The sequence below is a fragment of the Tamandua tetradactyla genome, chromosome 1 (assembly GCF_023851605.1).
Source record: "Tamandua tetradactyla isolate mTamTet1 chromosome 1, mTamTet1.pri, whole genome shotgun sequence".
Lineage (NCBI taxonomy): Eukaryota > Metazoa > Chordata > Mammalia > Pilosa > Myrmecophagidae > Tamandua > Tamandua tetradactyla.
Genome location: NC_135327.1, coordinates 47,748,164 through 47,768,913, shown reverse-complemented (window position 1 = coordinate 47,768,913; position 20,750 = coordinate 47,748,164). Strand labels below are relative to the sequence as shown.

General features: G+C 43.9%; 2 protein-coding genes across 2 annotated transcripts in view; one reads left to right on the top strand and one right to left on the bottom strand.

The window, feature by feature from the left end:
* ISM1 (isthmin 1) overlaps nucleotides 1–20,750 on the top strand; it is an 82,171-nt gene that overhangs the window by 25,158 nt on the left and 36,263 nt on the right. The gene's annotated exons all lie outside the window — the stretch shown is intronic.
* TASP1 (taspase 1) overlaps nucleotides 18,080–20,750 on the bottom strand; it is a 490,143-nt gene continuing 487,472 nt past the window's right edge. The window contains exon 14 of the mRNA XM_077115178.1: nucleotides 18,080–18,185. Coding sequence (XP_076971293.1) covers nucleotides 18,144–18,185 — 42 coding nt within the window. The 3' untranslated portion in view covers nucleotides 18,080–18,143. The remainder of the gene's footprint in view (nucleotides 18,186–20,750) is intronic.

Genomic DNA, 20,750 nt, shown 5'->3' with positions numbered 1-20,750 from the left:
AAACCTGGGGAACTGAATCTGACCTATTGTTTCATAGATGAGGAATCTGAATCTTGAGAAATGAAAGGATTGATCCAAGACCGTACTGCTAGTTAATGATAGAACCAGTCCCAGATCTGAGCTGAATGGCTTCCAGGCTAGTCCGCCCCACAAACCACCCACGCACCATTCTTGAACACTTTAAAAAGTTATTATGGCCCTACTTAACTGAAGAGAACTGGAGTCAATGTGCATCTAAAGTGCCAGGCTTCTGTGAAGTTCTAGTCACTGTGAAATTTTTACAGGAGTTGAAAGGTAATTAAAGGAACATAAGTTGCATCTCTTTTATTTTACAGACACATGAGTTGCAGTCAAGTATATGCGAAAATTTAATGTGAGTATAGAGCATAGCCCTGGCCACATGGTAAACACTCCACAATTCCATTTGTTCATTCAGCATTAATTACTGAGTGCTGCTGGGGTAACAAGTACCAAAGCATTTGACTTGACTAAGAGACAGAAGGAAGACTGGAGGACAGTGTGTAAGCAAGGAATGGATATAAGAAGGAAAAGCTAGGAGCCTTGCAGGTCATAATAAAAGATCTGGCTATTCTTCTTAAATCGATAAGGAAGGAGTCACTAAAGAGTTTTTGAATGAAAGGTCTGCCTGGTTTGTGAAGAATGGGAGAGGAGAGTGCAGACATGTTAGGAAGTTTCACAATAATCCAGGCAAGAGATGAGAGATGATGGGACATGGACCAGAATGAGGAGGAGTAGATGGATGAATGACAGCTCTGAGACAGAGCCAACAGGATGTGCTGATAGATCAGATTTTACAGTTGAGAAGTGAGGAGTCAAAAGAGCAATTCCAGTTTTTTGGATGGTACATGTCGGTGGATCTATATTGGACAGTTTGAGTTTGAGATGTCTTTGGTACTTCTAAGTGGAGATGATAAGCACAGAGGTATCAAACGTATTGGGAGCGGAGACCGAGGTGGCAAACCAGAAGTGGTAGGAAGACCAAGAGTTGTGGTGTCACAGAAACTGAAGGAAGAGAGTGCTCTAAGTGAGTATTCCTACCAAATGTTGCTGTGAGCTCCAATAAGAAGAGGGCAGAGAGGTGTCCATTCAATTGGGCAACGTGGCGGTTGCTGGTAGCCTTGATGAGATCAGTTTCAGGGGCATTATGGGAATAATGGGAATGGCCTCTACTGGGTAGGAAGACTGAATGAGAGATGAGGAAGTCAAGAGAAAATTTATAGATATGTTTTAGAGAGGTTTTGCCATGAAGGGGAGACATGTAGACTTAGTGTTAAATGAGGGTTTGGGCCAGGGCAAGAGCATTGAGGAAATAAATAAATAAATGGGAACTCCTTGAGATTAGACACTTTTGTGCATTGAAGAACTTCATCAGGAAGGTAGGGGGACAGCCTACCCAATAGGAGACAATATTTGGAAACGCTGTATCAGATAAAGGTCTAGTATCCAGAATTTATAAAGAGATTGTTCAACTCAACAACAGGAAGGCGGCCAACCCAGTTACAAGATGGGCAGGGGACTTGGGCAGACACTTCTCAGAAGAGGAAGTGCAGATGGCCAAAAGGCACATGAAGAGATGCTCAACTTCCCTGGCTATTGGAGAAGTGCAGATCAAGACTGCAGTGAGGTATCATCTCACCCCACCAGAATGGCCATTATCAATGAAGCAGAGAATGATGGGTGCTGGGGAGGAAGTGGAGAAAGAGGCACGCTTGTCCACTGTTGGTGGGAATGTCAGATGGTGCAGCTGCTGTGGAGGGCAGTTTGGCGGTTCCTCAAAAAGCTAAATATAGAATTGCCATGTGACCTGGCAATACCATTGCTGGGTGTCTACTCGGAGGACATGAATGCAGGGACACAAATGGACATTTGCACACCAATGTTTATAGCAGAATTATTTACAATTGCGAAGAGATGGAAATGGCCAAAATGTCCATCAACAGAGGAGTGGTTAAATGGACTGTGGTGTATACTTACGATGGAATATTATGCAGCTTTAAGACAGAATAAAGTTATGAAGTATGTAACAACATGGATGGACCTTAAGGACATTATGCTGAGTGAGATTAGCCAGAAACAGAAGGACAAATACTGTATGGTCTCACTGATACAAACTGACATTAGTGAATAAACTTGGAAAATTTCATTGGTAACAGAGACCATCAGGAGATAGAAATAGGGTAAGATGTTGGATAATTGGAGCTGAAGGGATACAGATTGTGCAACAAAACTGAATGGAAAAAATCAGAGATGTATGGCACAATACTACCTAACTGTAATATAATTATGTTAAAACACTGAGTGAAGCTGAATGTGAGAATGATAGAGGGAGGAGGGCTGGGGGCACAAATGGGGTCAGAAAGAAGGATAGATGATAAAGATTGAGATGGTGTAGTCTAGGAATGCCTAGAGTGTATAATGATAGTGACTAAATGTACAAATTTTAAAAATGTTTTTACATGAGGAGGAACAGGGGAATGTCATTATTGCAGGGTGCTGAAAATAGATAGTAATTAATATTTTAAAATTTCAACTTGTGTGTGAGACTAAAGCAAAAAATGTTTATTTGGTGCAAAATTTATATTTTGACTGGTGCATTTCCTAATATAACTTATGTAGACAACTTAATTGAACACCATAAGTGCATGGAACCTTGAGTGGGACATGAGATTTTGTTGGTTTGTCTAGAGGGATGCCCCGATAAATCCCAAAGTGATTTGAACAGTGAATACAAAAGTATTTGTGGAGTCCCGTTCGGGGTGTGGTGAGAACGGGGGAAAATTCAACTTCCCCAAGTTGAATTCTTGATATTCTCATGAGCAGTGGGGACAGCCAAAACTATGGGCTGGGCCCCCAGTCTTGGGGTTTGTTCATATGAAACTTAACCCCACAGGAATGGGTCAAGCCTACTTAAGATTGGGCCTATGAGTCACCCCCAAGAGAACCTCTTTTGTTGCTCAGATGTGACCTCTCTCTCCAGCCAACACAGCAAGCAAACTCACCACCCTCCCCCTGTCTGTGTGGGACATGACTCCCAGGAGTGCGGACCTTCCTGGCAACGTGGGACAGAAATCCTAGAGTGGGCTGAGACTCAGCATCAAGGGATCAAGAGAAACTCTAGGGTGGGCTGGGTCTCAGCACTGGGGGACTGAGGGGACCTTCCTGACTGGGGTGGGGGGGAGTGAAGTGAGACAGGGTGTTGGTGGCTGGGAGATTCCAGGCAGAGTTGGGGGGTTGTCCTGGAGGTTGTTCTTGCGCATTGGGTGGATGTCGCTTTGTTGTTCTGGGTGTGATGGGGAGGCCGGAGGGAGCTGCCTGGGGGTGTGGAGCTGTGTTTCAGTGGCCGTGTTTCTTGGGGATGATTGTGTGGTGGTGTAGCTTTCACTGTGACTGTGTGGTTGTGGGAGCCTTGTGTCTGGTGTTCCTTTTGTCTGCCTTGTCGACAGGCTAGTGGAACATGTGGAGTGGAGATGGATGGTGCGGGGAACAGATGTTGAGGTGAGTTTGGTTTGGGATGCTGGTGATTGGTGTGGAGGGTGTGGTGTGTATGGATTTTTTTTTCCGTTTTCGTTTTGTTTCTTTTTCTGGGTGGGTGCGGGTGTTCCGGGGGGTGATCATGGTGGTGAGTGTGTGGCTGTGTGATGATGTCGTGGATTGCGGATTGTATATGTAGAATGGAATGATCAAAATAGGAATTTTTTGCATTTGTTTGGTGTTTTTTTTGGTATTTAAAAAATAAAATTTAAAAATTTTTTTAAAATGAGGGTTTGGGGGCTTATTTTTTTTTTTTAAGATGAGTGATTCTAGGGCATCTTTGATGGTGGTGAGAATGAATCAGTAGAAAGGAATAAATTGATGCAAAATTAAGAGGGAAAGGCTGAGTAGTAAATTCCTCAAGGGGGCAAGAGCATACATGCAGGAAATAGCCTTTGATAGAATTGGAAAGCTCCTTCCATGTAGCATTCAAGAAGAGAGACAATATGAGCTATGCAGACAGGAGATAGAAATATGAAAGTTACCATCTGATAACTCCTGCTCTTCAATGAAATATGAGATGAGGACAAGTAGGAGATTTGAGGAAAGAAGAAATAAAATAGTCATCTTGGATACTGGGGAAGGTGAAATTGTGAAAGAAGAGCAGTAGGGTTTTAGAAGAGTTCTTAGTACCCATATGAAGTTTGTGAACATGAACCTAAAATGAAACAGTTGTCAAGTTGGATGATTTTATCACCCAACTGCTTGGATACTAACTTAGAGAAGTTGTATTATTAGGTTCAGTCAAAATTGAGGTTTTGCCCATCAGATCAGAGAGGGAGAAGGGGGCAAGGAGAGTCAAGGGAAGTTGCAAGGTAATGATTACAATAAGGGAATGCTGGATAGGAAGGAAAGCAAAGGCACAGAAGGATGATGGGCAATAAGTAAAGGCAAGAGAAGGCTGATGGGTACTGAGAAAATGTTAACGGATTGAACAGCTTTGAGTTTGAAAAACCATGGAAATAAGCTAACGGGACAGGGAGTGCCAGAGTATAGAATGTTTGCTGATGAAAATATCTAAGGAAGAGAGTATATGAGGTAAAGTGAATGAAGTTATTGAGTAAGTCAAGGAACTGAGAAGCCAAGGAGTTAGAAAGGTTATCTACATGGATGTTGAAGTCACCAAAAGATAAAACAGGAAGTGGTTGGTGAAGAAGACTGAGAGTCAAAAGCTTACATTTTCAGTGAATGAGGGAGAGTGACCCAAAGCTCCAAAGAGCACTTGGAATATCCATTATTCTGAAAGGAACAGGGCTTGTTTTTTGGCTTTTGTTTTTGTTTTTGTTTTTGTTTTATGAGCAACGGGAAGAAATGGTCAGGAAGCAACGTTGGGGACCAGGAATATCCAAGAGGAGCTTGAGGGTATATTTAGAAGAGGTTGAAAATAAGAGGAGATTGCTTATTGTGGTATGAAAGACCTAGAAAGGTCCAGTAGAAGATGGGTTTGAGTTTGGGAGAGTAGAGGTGTATACAGTGCATCCAAATAAGAGACATTGTGAGCAGTATGGGGTTGAGAGTCTTCTGGTCATAGAAGATATACTGATGGCAAATGGGGAGACACTGATGGGGATGGTCCAGAGCATCTCTTGAATGGAGGTGACAGCCTTTGCTCAGGGGGATGGTGGCTTCTGTGTTGTTTCCATGGCTACTGAGGTTGGTGTAAACCAGCAGTGAGGGGTGGGGCATACAAACTGGGGTTAGTAGCCATAGCTTGAGGCATCAGCTTCCTTGATGTTAACGTGTGGCATGAATGCAGGTAGTTACACAGGTCTCACCTGATTCCATCTATTAGTTTTTGTTAAGCAGTTATATAGCACTTGCTGTATGTCAGGCACTTTTCTGAGCATCTGATTAATATGACTTGATATAACGCTCAGCACAATACAATGAAGTAGGCAGTATTATTGCCCTCATTTTACACAATAAGATTAAGTAATTTGTTCAAGTTGCACAGTTAGTAGAAGCAGAGGCAAGATTTGGACTTTGGCTGTCTGAGTCCTAGAATCCATGCTTTTTGTATCACTAAAATGACAGTGGCTTGGAACACTGACAAGTTCCTTTCCCCTTGTCAGAATCAGTCTGAGACCCTAGTTTGCCACTAACTAGGGTATGATGTAACATTTGACTTCCTTTGCCCTCAGTTTTCTTTGTGGTCAGTTCCATGCAGTCATTCAGGGACTCAGGCTGATGGAGGCTCTGAAGTCTTCTAAGTCCCTGCTCAGAAGTGACACACATGACTTCCACTCACTTCAGTCCTACCTTGATACGAGGGAGCCAGGAAATGCATCCCCTGACTGAGCCGCTGCCTCCAGCTGTGGAGGGGTAGGGGGATGCATATTTTCTCTTATTACTCAGTGTGGCTTATGCTTTCAAGACTCTGTGTGTGCACTGCCTTGGACCACATTTCAGTCTGTACTCTCAGCTTTTTTGTCAACTTCCTGCCTGACGTCTTGTACCACGGAACCCCACAAGCTGCCATGCAGTCCATCGCTTCTCAGAATCCAAGATATGAATCAAGAAAAAGTCAGTCCTTTCCACAGGACAGACATCCATGGCAGAAATTAAGCATGCCCAACTCAAGCCATAGTCATCATCTTTCAGCATTTATCTGCACCGCGAATATTTATCCACGGTGATTTGGCTGATTCGCAAATCAGCCAAACGTAGTTTGGGTTGGAGTTGTTACAGCCCATTAGATATGGAATACAGGATTTCAAGATTCACACTATTTCTGCAGTTAGAGTAGCAGGTATATTTTCCCTGGAAAATATTTGAAAATATTTCCCTAGTTAGATATTTGAAGGGAAACTGAACTTTTTTTCTCAATTATCCAGATAAGTTTTGCCTTAGTGGAAAGGAAATAGATGTCAATGCTTACGATATTTGCAGAAGGGACTGTTCATCAGTTGCCACAGTAAATTGTAGTAGGAACTGATTCAGTTCATTGCAGGTGTGTGTGTGTATGAGAGAGAGTGAGAGAGGGTGGGCAGGGAGGGAAAACATTCATATGCGCAAACCCAAAACCTCAGTATTGTACTTTGCTATCCCTCTTTTACCCAAGGACAAGCAAAGAAGCCCAGGTAGAAAGAAAATTTAGCTGAATCTTGGATTGAATTCAAAGATTTGCTTGCACTTTCAAAGGCTGTATTAGGTTTACAAGAGCAGGAGAATTGATGCAGAGCTGCTCATCTCTGGCGGGTCTGCACTTGGGCAGAAGGTGGAGGCCTCTCATCCAGAAGATTGCCACTACTCTGGAAGATGCCATGAAAAAAATCCAGGCTTAGCTACTAAATATAGAGCGTGGTTACTTATTTGGACATTACATGTCCTTAAGTTCTATATGTCATTCAAAAGGCAGTTTTGTATTTGGCTTTTCTTGCAATAAGGAGACAGGTAAAAATAATTTAATTACAAACATGATGTTTCCTATAGAAGCATATTAAAGAGGTTTAGCAAGGAAGTCTGTTCTGCAGTTGACAGACATGGTATCAGCTGTGCTATAGAGCTCCATAATTCAAGCATAAATGAAGAGGATAATGTGGCTTCTTAAAACTCCCTTGGCCAAGTGTTTTTTGTTAACTCTCTTCCAGGTGTTTTTGTGCCACTAATGCATTTGTGGAATGATTCATTTTATATTGAGAGAATGTTCCCCCTCTTCTTACACCCTGTCCATGAAAAAGTACTAATGAAAAATCAAAAGAGAGTAAGATGTATAAAAAGGAAAGGTGTGCTTCACGTATGTGTCAGTTTCAGACCCATCTGCTTTGCCTGGTGTGTATAGCCTTAATTTCCTGCCAGTACTCTGTGGAAGGCCCTCTCCTGAGTTGTTTGAAATTGAAAATCAAGTCATGTTTCTTTAATCAGCTCTAGGAAATGGTGCAAGAAAGGGGCAGTGATGAGGTCTTTTAATGAAAAGTTTCTAAAAACAACAATGCCTAGAAGAAAGAAGTGTGCACAGTTTTGGAAGATGATACTTAGAGTCTGGGATTTTAATCCCAAAGAGTGTTTGTTTCCCACCTCATCATGTCAGTTACATATCTTCCTCCTTGTATTAGTTATCTGTTGCTGTGTAACAAATCACCCCCGATTTAGCAGCTGAAAAGAACAGATCTTCTAACAATTTCTGTGGATCAGGAATTCAAGCAAGGCATAGCTGGGCTCCTCTGGCTCAGGGTCTCTCTAGGCTGCAGTCTTCTCAAGGTTTGGCTGGGGGAGGCCCTGCCTCCTGGTCACTCATTCGGTTACTGGCAGAATTTGCTTTTCCTTGAGCTGTGGGCTGGAGGTCACCCTCAGTTCCTTGCCATCTGGGCCCTCTCCACAGGGCAGCTTGCTCTGTGGCAGCTTTCTTTATTAGAGCAAACAAGTGAAAAGAGCCAAAAAGAGAGACTGCAAGAAAAAAGTCACGGTTTTTTGTAACCTAATCTCAGAAGTGACATCCCATCACTTTTTTTTTTTTTTTTACCGTGTTCGGTTTATTAGAAGAAAGTCACTAGATCCAGCCCATAATCAGAGGAAGGGGATTGCATGAGGCTGTGAGTACCAGAAGCTAGGGTTTGAGAACACTTTCAGAAGCTGCCTCCCATGTGCCCCTCCATACGTATGTGGATATCTGCCCACTCCCCTTAGTCCCAGTGGTGACAGTTCCCTTGATTCTCTGGTATGGCTGGGTTCTTGCTTTCCCAGATTCCCTGAATTTCAATTCTAGAATCTCTCTTCTCGCGTTCATTCACAATATTATATACCAGATTCGTTTTAAAAATTGTTGTACCTCCATGCTCAAGAACTCCCAATGGCTCCCCATTCCTTACCTCATAACAAGTCTCAGAGAATTCCATATCTGGAAGTAATCAATCTTTCCTGCCCTTTGTGTACCACCGCTTTATAGGTTATATTTGCAGCCAGATTGCCCCCCTCCCATGCTCTTTTGCCTCTCTGTTCATGCCGTTCCCTTGGCTAATAATGCCTTCCTCCCCATTTCCAGCTGTGAACATTCTGGACATGCCACAAAAGCTTTTCTATGAAGTGCTAAGGTGGAAATGGGCTCATTCTTGAACCCATATAGCATTGTACATCCATTAAGGGATTACATCCTTCCTCATATATAATTATGTGCGGGAATGAATCATCTCCACTCAGCCCGTCACTACACAGTAAAGGTGTTGAGAGCAGAAATAGTGTCTTACTTCTCTTTTATTCCCCGGGCATTTTGCGCAGCCCCTTGCACGTAGCAAGTACTCCATCAGGTCTGGTATGTGAGCGAGTGTTATGCTTTCCAAAATGCTTTCACCACATTCAGGAAGATAGAGCAAATGTGGATATTTGATTTTATAGATGAAAGAGCTGACACCCAGAAAGTTTTCATATTTGCCTGATCCCAGACAATGGGCAGGGCCCTGATTAAATCCCCAGGTCCTCAGTTCCTTGTCCAGTCCCAGTCCTCTGGCCCATATGAAGGAAGTAACTAATTTGAGGCTCTCCATTCATATCTATTTTGTTTCTTTTAAATGTGAAATCACCTAACTTGGCCCGATCCCGTAATGGGACAAGTCACTCAACAACCCGTGTGTTATAATAAATGTCCTTCTCTTCCATTTTTTTAAACCTTTCCAGGGGAAAGAAGGGAGGAGGGCAGAGCATAAAAAAAGAAAAAAAGACCTTCAGGGGAAAGAAGAAAGTTTAGGTCTGCAATTTCTTATTCCTCTATGAATTAACCTTTTAACTTGCCAGAAAAACAGTGTCAGGAGATGTGTTTTTAAATGTCATCTTGCTCTCTCTTGCTATCCCCTTCTGTACGTGTGATGACGTTTTCATGCAGCTTGTAGCCTGCACAAAGCAGGAGAGGTCTAGTCACCGAGGACACGTTTCCTGGATGCCATGGCAGGAACCACAGGCATTAATTCTGCAAAATCGTGTGGGTGTAAGTGTGCCTGTGTGACTGCATGTTTGTGTGGGTGATTGTGTGTGTGTGTGCGAATGTTTAACGTGTGAGAATAGGAGGAGCAATTTGGAGGGAGATGTAGGTGTCAGGGATAGTTGTTTCCTGAAATCCACTGTCCAGACCTCTGTAGGCAATATTCCAAATTCAAAATGATCTTCAGCCAAGTCCTGTTTGCACCTGGAAGCCATGAGAAGTATTGCAGACTTCATAAAGGAGATGAAACTGGACCACAGCAGGAAGTGGCTTACAGCCCCGGAGGCTCAGCCTTATTGACATAAGGTAGTGAGGTAGGAAAGAATTATGGTTTTCAAAAAGAAGTCAGATTTTGGTTTCTCTTTTATCTCAGTATGATGTGTATGTCCTAGAATAAAACCCTCTAACCACAGTACAAAAGTGACATTCATGCAACAGGAGTTGTGTGAATTCCTTGCTTTTGTGGGCCTGACACAGAGGGAAGTAAAAATTTCCTGTATGACGTGTACTTTGTATGTCACTGCTGCGGTTGCCAAATACTGTGTGAACCTGCTTTTTCAAGTTCCAGGTGGAATATGGGGGTGATTGCAGCCGCCAAATGTGCTGAAAGGATTATCTAAGAGCTGCCAGAGCCGCTGGTTCTTCATAGTTGTTTCTTCATGCACAAATTGGCAGGAGCCTTCGTCCCTGAACATTTTTTCACTTGGTTCTGGCTATGGGTTGCATTGGATCTCCCAGGAAGATATGTTGACATCCTGACTGCACATCGCCCCCACCCCACACCCAGTACCTCTGAATGTGACCTTATTTGGAAATAGCATTGTTGCAGGTGTAATTAGCTAAGTGAAGGCCATACTGGAGAAGGTTGTGCTCTTAATCCGACATGTCCTTATAAGAAGACGAGAAGTGGCACAGAGACACAGGGCCAAAGGCCATGTGACGACAGCGGCAGACACTGGAGTTTGTGCAACTATAAGCCAAGGAACACCAAAGATAGCTGGCCTCTCCCAGAAGCCAGGATGATGCAAGGAAGGATTCTTCTCATCCGGGAGAGTGTGGCCCTGTGCCAGCACCTTGGCTTCAGACTTATGGCCTCCAGGATTGAAACAATACGTTCCTGTTGTTTTAAGCCACCCAGTTTGTGGTACTTGGTTATGGCAGCCCTAGGAAGCTAATACAGTTTTCTCTACCAAACATTGATTATTGACCCCCTTGAATTAGGGTCTGATGTTCAGCAGCAGGTGATGGTCCCCAAAACTGAGTGTAAATGTACCTAGCTGGTGTGCGAACTGTCTCAGAGGGACTGTGAGTGACTGGGAAATCTGATATAATCTTGACAAGTTGGTGGACCATTCATCCTAGCAGTGAGACATCTATACTGCACAGGAAGCTTTTTTTTTTTCTCATGCAACACTCTGCCTGCCATATTGCTTTGGGGTCAAATTCAGGAGGATCTTAGGTTTAGCAAAAGCATTCTTTATCTTCTCTCAGCAGGTGGCTTCATAATAAATGAGAACACTAAACTTCATCTCTTGAACCGGGTCTCCTGATACTAATTGCTACTACTGTTCTTCTCATGTGCTCTGGATTAACTGAGATAATTCTATCTCCATTTTCAATCCATTTCTTCCCCTTCTCGCCTCCCAATCCCCATGTTAAAGTGACAATTTTCAGATATCCTGAAGGAGTGTGTCATGATTACTTTTGATGTCATTCCCTGGTCCCACAAGATATTTCCCTGTTCTGCATTACCAGCTGTTCAGGAAAAAAATGGAAGTGGAATAAATATCTATTTTTAATCCACAAAGCATAGCATTGGCTTTGAATTTAATAAGAAGAAGCAAATGCAAGACTTTAGGATAAAAGCATATGATGTAAGGAAGTTGATAAACATGAAAATAGTGGAAAGGGCTATTATTTCTTAAACTGCTTTTATAGGAGAAAAAGCTGTTTATGTTTGGGTGAGACTAGTTAAACACCACAGGCCAAATTCTGGTCCCAACTACGTGTGGTCAGCTCTTGAGCCCTGGAAAGAATCTGGTTGTGCTTTTATCCAAATATTAGTCATTGCTGGTTGATTTTTTTTAGGATGATTTTTGAAAAGATAAATAAAATAAGGACATAAAGATGTAGAAGAAAAGCCAAATTTCACTCGGAGCAGGGCTCCCAAATTCTTTCCCACTGCCCTCATCACTGAGAGAGAGAGACTCCAACACAGGCTATCAGACAGAATCCTACCCATTTCACAGATGGTCCAGGAATTGAATGCTGGTGCAGCCAGTGTAGACCTGGTGCTGCCCCTTGCCTCCCCATCTTTGGTTCTGCCCAGCAGACTGCTGCAACCAGACATGAGAAACCACCAGGCTACCTTCAACCTCTCCATGCCCCGAGTAGATGGACCTGGGAGGACCACACGGAGTCCATTCTTCTCCAGCAAAGCAGCGATGTGTTCCAGGCAAAAACACAATCTGGGACATTTTGGCCCAAAGGAAACATTTACAACCAAATTATACACCTCGGAAAATAAATGAGCTTTCATTTTGGAGGGAAACCCTGCCAGGCTCTTTATTATTTGCACCACAATCATAAAGTTGGTTTTAATCTCTGTAATGGAATGCCGCCTGGTTGGCCAACTGGCAGGCTCTGGGGTTTGAGTGGAGACCACTTCACCCGTCGGAACACACAATGGGAAGCAATGGGGAGTACTTCGCCTAAAACATTTTTCTCAAGATCCATCACTTTTTTTCTGGCATGTTGATTGCAGCTTCAAAGAAGACTTTCTTTTTTCTTCTCTTTTTCTTTATTCTCAGTTTTGAAAATCATTGGGGTCATCCAAAATAAGGCTTAATGTAAGGTTTCCTTTCTAAATTGATGAAGATCAATGAGAGGCCCCAAGAAACTCTATTGGATATGGAAAAACTCAGAGAGAACAGAAGGGAAGGGCTATTAAGCAAGTTCTCTTTTTCCACCTTCACAAAGAAATCTGGCCATTAAAACCTGTGGAGTCTGCTCCCAGGATTCTTGCCATGAAATGACCTTGCAGATATGGCAGCCAGGAGGCATAGATTTTCTGGGATGGCCTGGGTTTCAAATGTTTATACCATTATCAGATTAGATGCTGGGTGATGTGTCTAGATTTAGGGTTTGGGAAAAAGGAGGTTTCCCCCTATCAGCTTTTAATGATATGCCTAGATACTTTCAGTAAGGAAACTCCCTCGAAAGGACTCAGAATGGATTACTTGCAGAGGATTTCATGCTCATACTGAAGACAAAGATCCTTGTTAGGCATATTGAGTTTTAGAAAGCTGAGCAGGAGCTCCTCAAGGTGAGTGTAATGGACAAGGATTCAGTGCTCACCAATTGAGCAAGTCATGACAAAACAATTAGGTTCCCAAATTTCGCTGCATGTTGCAATCCCCTCGAGATCTTTAAAAAGTGCTGATGGATGGATCTTGACTCAGACAAGCCGATTAGACAGTTTGGGGGTTGGCCTGAGCATCAGGGTTTGGGAGCCCCTGCTGTAGACTGTCAGCTCCTTGAGGGTAAGGACCTGGGCCTGGCTGGCTCACTATTACGTTCCCGGCGCTGAGAACAGCGTAATTGGCCCCATAATTATATATTGCCTGAGTAAATGATAAAGGCCCTGAAGGTCATCTGCCCACACACCAGCAAAAAGAATCCCAGCTAATTAGGCGATTTCAGCTCTTAATATTTAGAATGCTTCAGGGTGGAGCGTGGTTCTAGGTCTTCCTTCCTTGTCCCTATCTACTTTATTCTCTGCTTTGCCTGACTTAAAACATCACAGGAATGATTTTATAATCTCTCCATAGAGCACGTTTAATAATAACCTGGCCGTTTTATGATTTATGACCACTGATTGCTTCATATTTTCCCAAATTCAGAAATGTATACCAGAGCTGAGCTGAGCTCCTCTGGTTTCCTGATCCTTCCCTATAATACTTTCATTATTCAGAGGCAGATCAGCCCAGTCCTTTGCCAGCAGTGCCGTGGGGCCGTCTTTACCCAGCGTTCACTGGGCACCGCTTGTTCTGAAGCTGAGGGCTTCTCCTTCCCGCTGCGTGCCTCCATCCCACACCACCCTTCTTCCACAGACACCAAGTTCTGGCAGTGGATAAGTCAGCTTTTATTATAAAAAATGTTTATGGAGACTGTCAGTTCTTAACCTTAAAACTGAACCATGCTGTTTGTATTTTTCCAAGTGATGGAGAGTGTGAAAGACTAATGAAAATGGAGCGTGAAGAGATCAAACATGTGCCGTGGAATCTCTGTTCAAGCCTCGGAGCGGGGAGAAATTCCAGTTTGGTGGGTGGGTGGGGGTTCAGGGCGGGCAGCAGGAATTCGGGGGAACACGATCTTCTGTTCTTAGGTCTAAAGGCCGGAGATCGTGACCTGGCATTAGGGAAAGTAAGAAAATGCGGGGAAGGAGGAATCTAGGAGTGGGCCTGCGGGAGGAAGGGGTCATCAAACTCTTTCTTTCTCTTAAAAAGCTGCAAACATATTTCCTTTGGTTGGAGAGCAGATCCACTTGTGTCCAATTCTTATCTTCCGACCTTCTCAAGCCTGCATTTCAAAAGTCAGGGTTTTGAAAGAAGCCATTCATAAGTTTGCATAGCATGCCATGCCAGAGGACTTTTTGAGTACCGTGTGACTTCTCTGCAGTCTACTAGGGAGCTTAAGCATTTGGGGCTGGGCGTCAGGCTCTTAGTAATTCAATACCCAGGACTTGGACCGAAAATGAGTTTGGCTGTATCTGAAAAGCCAGTCTTTATATCTGCAGACTTGGGGGGTGAGCAGGAGAGTCCAAACTGGAGCAGGCAAGTAGTACTTTCACAGAGCGAGTTACAGATTTGCTGGAGGAAAATGAGGCTCTGGGTGCTACATAAGCTGTTCCAGTTGCGGCCTGTGCGACTTGTTCAGGGAGAGCATTTCCTTAGGTTGAACTTTTGGCAGCAGATGGTCCTGCCTGCAGAGCCTGCAGACTCACAGGTGTGGATGGATCCATCAGACCTCTGTTTTCCAGAAAAATGAGGGGTTGGTGAATGAATGTTGCTCAGGGATTCTTTTTTTCTTTGAGTAGGCAACGTTCAACCATGATGGTGGCTGCTGTGTATGTGCTGGACACACAGATTTTCCTTCTTAACTTCATGAGTTGCTGCTTTAATCTCTTGGAAAACTACCAGTTTGTTGTTGGATGGTCTGAGATTTATCCCTGCAGATGGGCTTGTTTGGGAGGCTCTTTGGGCACCGTGGTCTTCTCAGGTTTAAAGAGGATCCCTTTTCAAATCATGATGAAAGCCACTCTGCATTGGGGGCACCTGAAGGAGACTCTTTCTCCCCTCGCTCCCACTTTCTGTCTTCCCACTTCTCTCATATACTGACTGTGGTCTCCTAGGGCTGCCATAACAAGTTGCCACAAGCTGTGTAGCTTAAGGCAACAGAAATGTATTCTCTCACAATTCGGGAGGTCAGAGTCCAGATAGAGGTATTGGCAGGGCCATGCTCCCTCTGAAGGTTCTAGAGGAGAATCTTTCCTTGACTTTTCTAGCTTTCAGTGGCTCCTGTAGCTCCTTGGATTATGGCCACCTAACTCCTGTCTCTGCTTCCATCCTTACATGGCCTTCTTCCTTATCTCTCTCTGAACCTCCAGACCCTCCTCTCATCAGTAGGCCCCATCCTTGGGTTCAGGGCCCACCCTCATCCAGTATGGCCTCCTCTTACTTTGATTACATCTGCAAAGACACTATTTCCAAATAAGGTCACATTTGCAGGTGGAAGTTAGGACTTGAACTTAATGACTCAACCCATAACACTGATAGTTTCTTCTTTCTCTCAGGCCTGCCTGGGGCCCAGGGGCACCCACTCAGGTCTTGCTTAGTCTTCTCCCAGTCCTCTGGGCTAGAAAAGTTTATCTTAGCAGTAGCCTATCTGGAACCTGTGTAGTGCATTTCATGGCAGGCACGCAGTAGAGGGAGAAATCAGATGAAGTCCATTTGCTCTCCTATGTAGGGCACTTTGTTCCCCAATTGAGTCTTACAAGGTTATAACATATTTAAGCAGAAAGTGAGTCAAGCTGCCCTTCATCTTTGGGGTTTTAGCATTTCACCCTATGTGTTGGTTTCTAAGGATTCTGAAGTTACTTGGCCCAGCGGGCAGCCTCTGTCACCCAGGGGTCCAGGAGAGCAAAGCTCTGCCCTTTACCTCGGAATATCTCATTCCGGAGAACCTGAGGACTGGGCACTGCTCAGAAGCCTCTCCAGGAGGTCTTGCAGCTAAATTTCCCCAAGCTGAAAGCACACCAACCATTCAAGAAACCTTAATTTCCTGGAAATGTTTTTCTTTTGCTGAAATGATAGTAGTTCCCTGATTACTACTCAGCCACTGTTTCTCCATCTTCTCCTGGGTAGAGCAGAGGTTCTCAGATGTTAGTAAAATGCACAGGGCTGAGTCCTACCTCCAGAGATTTTAATTTGCTTGGGTGGGGGTGGGGGATGCTGAGAATTAGCATTTTTTAACAAGTTCCCAGGTGCTGCTGATGCTGCTGGATGGTGATGGGTGGAGGAGGGGACCACACTTTGAGGACAACTGGATTAAAGTGTTAACTCAGATTATTATCAGCTTTTCTGTGAGTTAGGTTAGGAAAGGATGAACTTCTCAGGGTATCTTAAAATTAAAGCACACTCCCCCCCCCCCAGTATGTTTGCATGTGTGTATACAAGTACCTATATATATTTAATCTTTGAATTATTTGACATTGAAGAGAAGCAAGCAGATTCAGGAGATGTTCAGAACCGGAACCGAGTTTAAGAGAGCATGGTGTGTCCCCCTCACCTCGTCTTCTCCTGAGTGTCCTTCCCATCCGTGCTTCCCGGGTGTCTGCAGACCCGTGTGGTGCCACCAAGGCTGCTCCTTGGTGCCGTCGCTGGACGATGAACCAAGAATCATTACAGGCTCCGCCAGTGGGTTCCTCCAACACGGGCTCTACATTCTCTCTCTGGCACTGCTCACGACATGGCTGTGCCGTGGCTTCTCGTTACAGGACTTGGAGTCACCATACAAGCGGGACTGAGGCAGGGCCTGAGCCAGGGAGACATTTTTCCGCCTCCCCCAGAGCTTCTCATCCTTCTACATCCTAGGACCTGAGTGTGGTGACAGAGATATTCGGCTTTGTCGCCTGGGCCCCAAGCCTGTCAGGCTTTTAAATCCTGCTCATTCATCATTCATTCATTCATTCATTCATCCATCCAGGGGGCATTTAGTGAGGGCCTACTATGTGCCAGGCTCTGTGCTAAGTGTTGGTGATACGAAAGTAATAAAAAATAGTCTCTCCCTCAAGGAGCTGACATCTTGGTGAGTGCTGAAAGAAAATAAATGGAATAATTTTGGCTTGAGATAAGTCCCAGAAAGTAATTATAGTACCTATACTACTGTTGGGGATTGGGTAGTCACTACTAATGTGCCTTTATTAGCCAAAAACTGGACAGAAATGAATACAAGTCTAATGATGTATATAAATGCAATAAAAACAAGTATGTATAAAGTACAGAAGCAATGCAAAGCAAAGAGGGATTTGTTCTGTTGAAGATCAGGGATGATAATATCTAAGTGGGGTTTAAAGGATACATAGGAGTTTTCTATGTGGATAAGGGAAGGAAAGGCTCTTCAGTAGAAGGGACAGAAAGAGGCATAAAACTGCACCCTGGGTTTCTACAGCATCATCCCAGGTGGTCTCCAGACACTCTGCCCAGACATCTGTAAACTGTTCCTTTATTAAGCTCTCTGTGTTATTCAGTTTGACAGTTATCATCCATTTCCTGCTCAGAGGCTGAGTGATAAACTCTGATACCGTAATGTTCATACTGGCGAAAACAGTAAACATGTTCTCTGTTGCACTGCATACCTCTACCCCACCTCCATGACCACCCCTAGACAGAAAACTTCTAAGAAGCTTGCTGTTCTCTTTTCTTGAACCTCAATTAACTGAATGAGTCCTAATGGGAGAATTATCTTTGATGAGATAACATTAGTGTTCCATCTCAGCTCTTGGAGGGCTTGGGTTGGGGCAGCCCCAAAGCCAAAGTATATGCCAGGCATGGAGTTCAAAGACAGGAGTTTTATTCAGACTTAAGAACAGGAGAGGGTTTCCGGTAGTGGCTGTCAAGAGAATGGAAATCACTTTCTGCAAAGGCGGAGATGCAAGGAGGCAAATTATAAGGGTTTAGGACAAGGATATTCCATAGGGTATGAGAACAGAGTTTTAACTGGGTCTCATGACACAGGAATTTGGAGATTTGTTATCAACCTATCAGGAGAGAGGAGTTTTTTATGCTTTACAAGACCAGTGGTTTACGATACATCTGTACATTCTTTTCCTCCCTGAGGAGACCAGTTGACTTCAACTTCTGTCCAGGTCACGTAGGCAGCTACGTGCAGTAACTTACTTCCAATATGGAGGGGAAGCCAGGGCCCTGGGTCTCCATAACTAGTTAGTGCTTTGTCTCTCTGGAGTGAGAGTAGGGCACTGATGGGGGTAGGGAGGTAATAAAAAGATTGACAGGGTGGTGCCCTCTGCTTACCTGGCACTAGGACTTCTGCCCTCCCCCCAGGTTCATTGTAAGTGGAGAGGAAACGACCGCTCACAATCCATAGTCCCCTGTGCTTGTTAGAGCTTGTTAGTCCATTGGATCAGTATCCAGGCAGGGACCTTTTAGACAAAATAAAAAGGCTATATGGTGACATCAAAGATTAAATAGATGGTGAGTCGTGGGGTCATGATTAGGATTCTGAATAATTTTACTTCTCTGCATGGAAAATTTCCACTCCTAAAGAATTTCCCACATACTACCTTTCATTTTATATATGTGCAAGTATTTCTTAACTACCAGACTGGAATTTGAACTCCTTAAAGACCAAAGCTTACCCAAAGATAATTTTCAAGATATTAAAAACATGAGCCTGATGTAAATATAGAATAAGCACATATCAAAGATTTATTTAAAGATTTAATGAGAGAACCAGAAAGATTCCTCTGCTGGTTCAGAGCATATAAGGAATGGATATTTATAAAGAAATCCAGAATATAATGCTAAAGTAAATGTGTAAGTTACAGCAATGCTGGTGGGCGGGCAGTGGGGCTCGGTGGCAGAGTTCTTGTCCACTGTGCCAGAGACCTGGTGCCTTCTTGTGCATACAGAAAAAGCAATGCCGGTTAATATCCTACAAGGTAATAAAACTGTAAGCTTTGAATTATCTTTTCTACTAGACAGCATTTGCATTTCTACAGATGAACATCTCTAAGTTAACAAGAAACTTTCAGTCTGGGTCCTGAACAACAGTTAACAGCAGGAAAAGCAAAGGCACATTTCCTAGAGAATTAACATAATTCTTGGACAGGCCTGTTAAACGACACCCCGATATGAACTAAAAGGTCTTACAGTCCCTCCTATTGCTTTATTTCCAAGTTTTGGATCATTTTTCCTAACAAGCCATGTGCTACTGAAGACTTGCCATAGCAGAGCACATAGGAAATGCCCACTTAAGTGTTTGTTGAATGAATCCATGAATGGGACAACATCACGGCCATTTATAGAAATGGTTTAATCAAGCTAAGTCAATGCCCACAGTGGCACTGGCTGCCAGTATTCCAAGCAGGGATCAAACCAGTTCCCCGGAGGAGACCAGAGCAGCTGTCCAAATGAGAACATTCTGCCTAGACAGGTGGGAGAGGGATCTGGTCCTGGTGGTGTAGAGCCTTTTCTCTTCACCTCAGGCCATATTTGGTCTCTGATGCTCTATAATCACTTTAGAGTGTCAGTAGGGGTTTCCTACTAAATGAGCGTTACTAGTTTCTGGCAGTCCACTGAACTATACAGGTGCATCATGAAAGTGCAAAGGAGAACTGTTAAATCTCAGCTCACAATCTTTGAAATAGCTGGCAGTGGGGCTCTGAACAAGCATCAGAAATGAAGGAAGTAGTAGGAAGGGAGTTGGAATTTTCCAACAGGTTTTGTCCAGCTTTGAGTTAGCAGGTAGAAGGGAAAGGGAAAGGAGAGGTATTCTAGCCACTGAAGAGACTGTTTACATTTTATGCAGTTAGAACCACTGGATTTCTTTTCATCTCCCTACCCTCAATGTGATGTTCTCAGCATTTGGAATAAGTTGTATGGTTTGTTTTTTAGATGTTGGAAAATAACTTCTCTGGAACAAGCGTCTCTTGAGGGTTCAATTCCTAAGATGTCAAACCTGGATGGTCTGAGAGGTCTCCTCCAGTTCCCATGCCCATTTCACAGAAGAAATAACTTAATTCCTGTATCAGTTGTCTTTTTCTGTATAATAAACTACCCCGAGTACATTAGTTTAAAACCACAAACATTTATTATTTTTTGTGATTCTTTGAGTTGGCTTGGTGGCTCTTCTAGTCTGGGCTGGCTGAGCTGGGGCTGGATGGTCTAGGATAGTTGATGTTCATAAGATTGGGTTTTGGCAGGCAGGTAGGTCTGGGATTGATTGTCTCTGCCCCATGCATTCCTCATCATCCACCAGGCTAGCCCAGGCTTCCCCAGTGGTGTTCTCACATTGCAGAGGACAAGAATAGGCAAAGCTCAATGCATAAGCACTTGTCAGGTCTCTGCTTACTCATGTCTCATTGGCCAAAGTCACATGGCCACACTCAAAGTCACTGTGGGAGGGCTGGATAGTTAGAGAGAGGAAGAATTTGTGGGCGTCTTTGCAAACCAGTCTTACCATAGGTGTAGAGATAAAGTAACTTCCCTAAGCTCATAAAGCTAAGTAGGGACAACGCAGGGACCTAGACCCAGGCCGCGTTAACTCCTGACCCAGGCCCCTTCCACAGCAACAGGAGCCCTTTTCCAGGATTCCAAGGTTAAGATCTAGTTTGCTTTAAAACTAATGTCAGAGGTGCTTAGAACAGAGAGAGTTGTGGTGGGTTTCAATGAGAGACCTTGACTTTACATTTCGAGAGGAATCCATCTTCTCCATTAGAATAACTAACTGGGCAAGGATCCCCAGGGACACCCCCATCCACAGTCTTGGCCTTTGAACTATCCATTCTTTGCTCTTTGGTTCACTTTCCACGATGGTAGAACACTGGCCTTGGCCTGAGCTTAGGGCCCCCCCATTCCATGTGTGTTTGTGTGTGTGGAGGGAGTGGGGCAGGGACATAGAATCCCTGCAGGGGTTTTTGCCTCCTAAATCTCCTCATTCTGCTCATCATCCTCCATCCTCAAGTTAAGGGAGGACTTAGATGGTC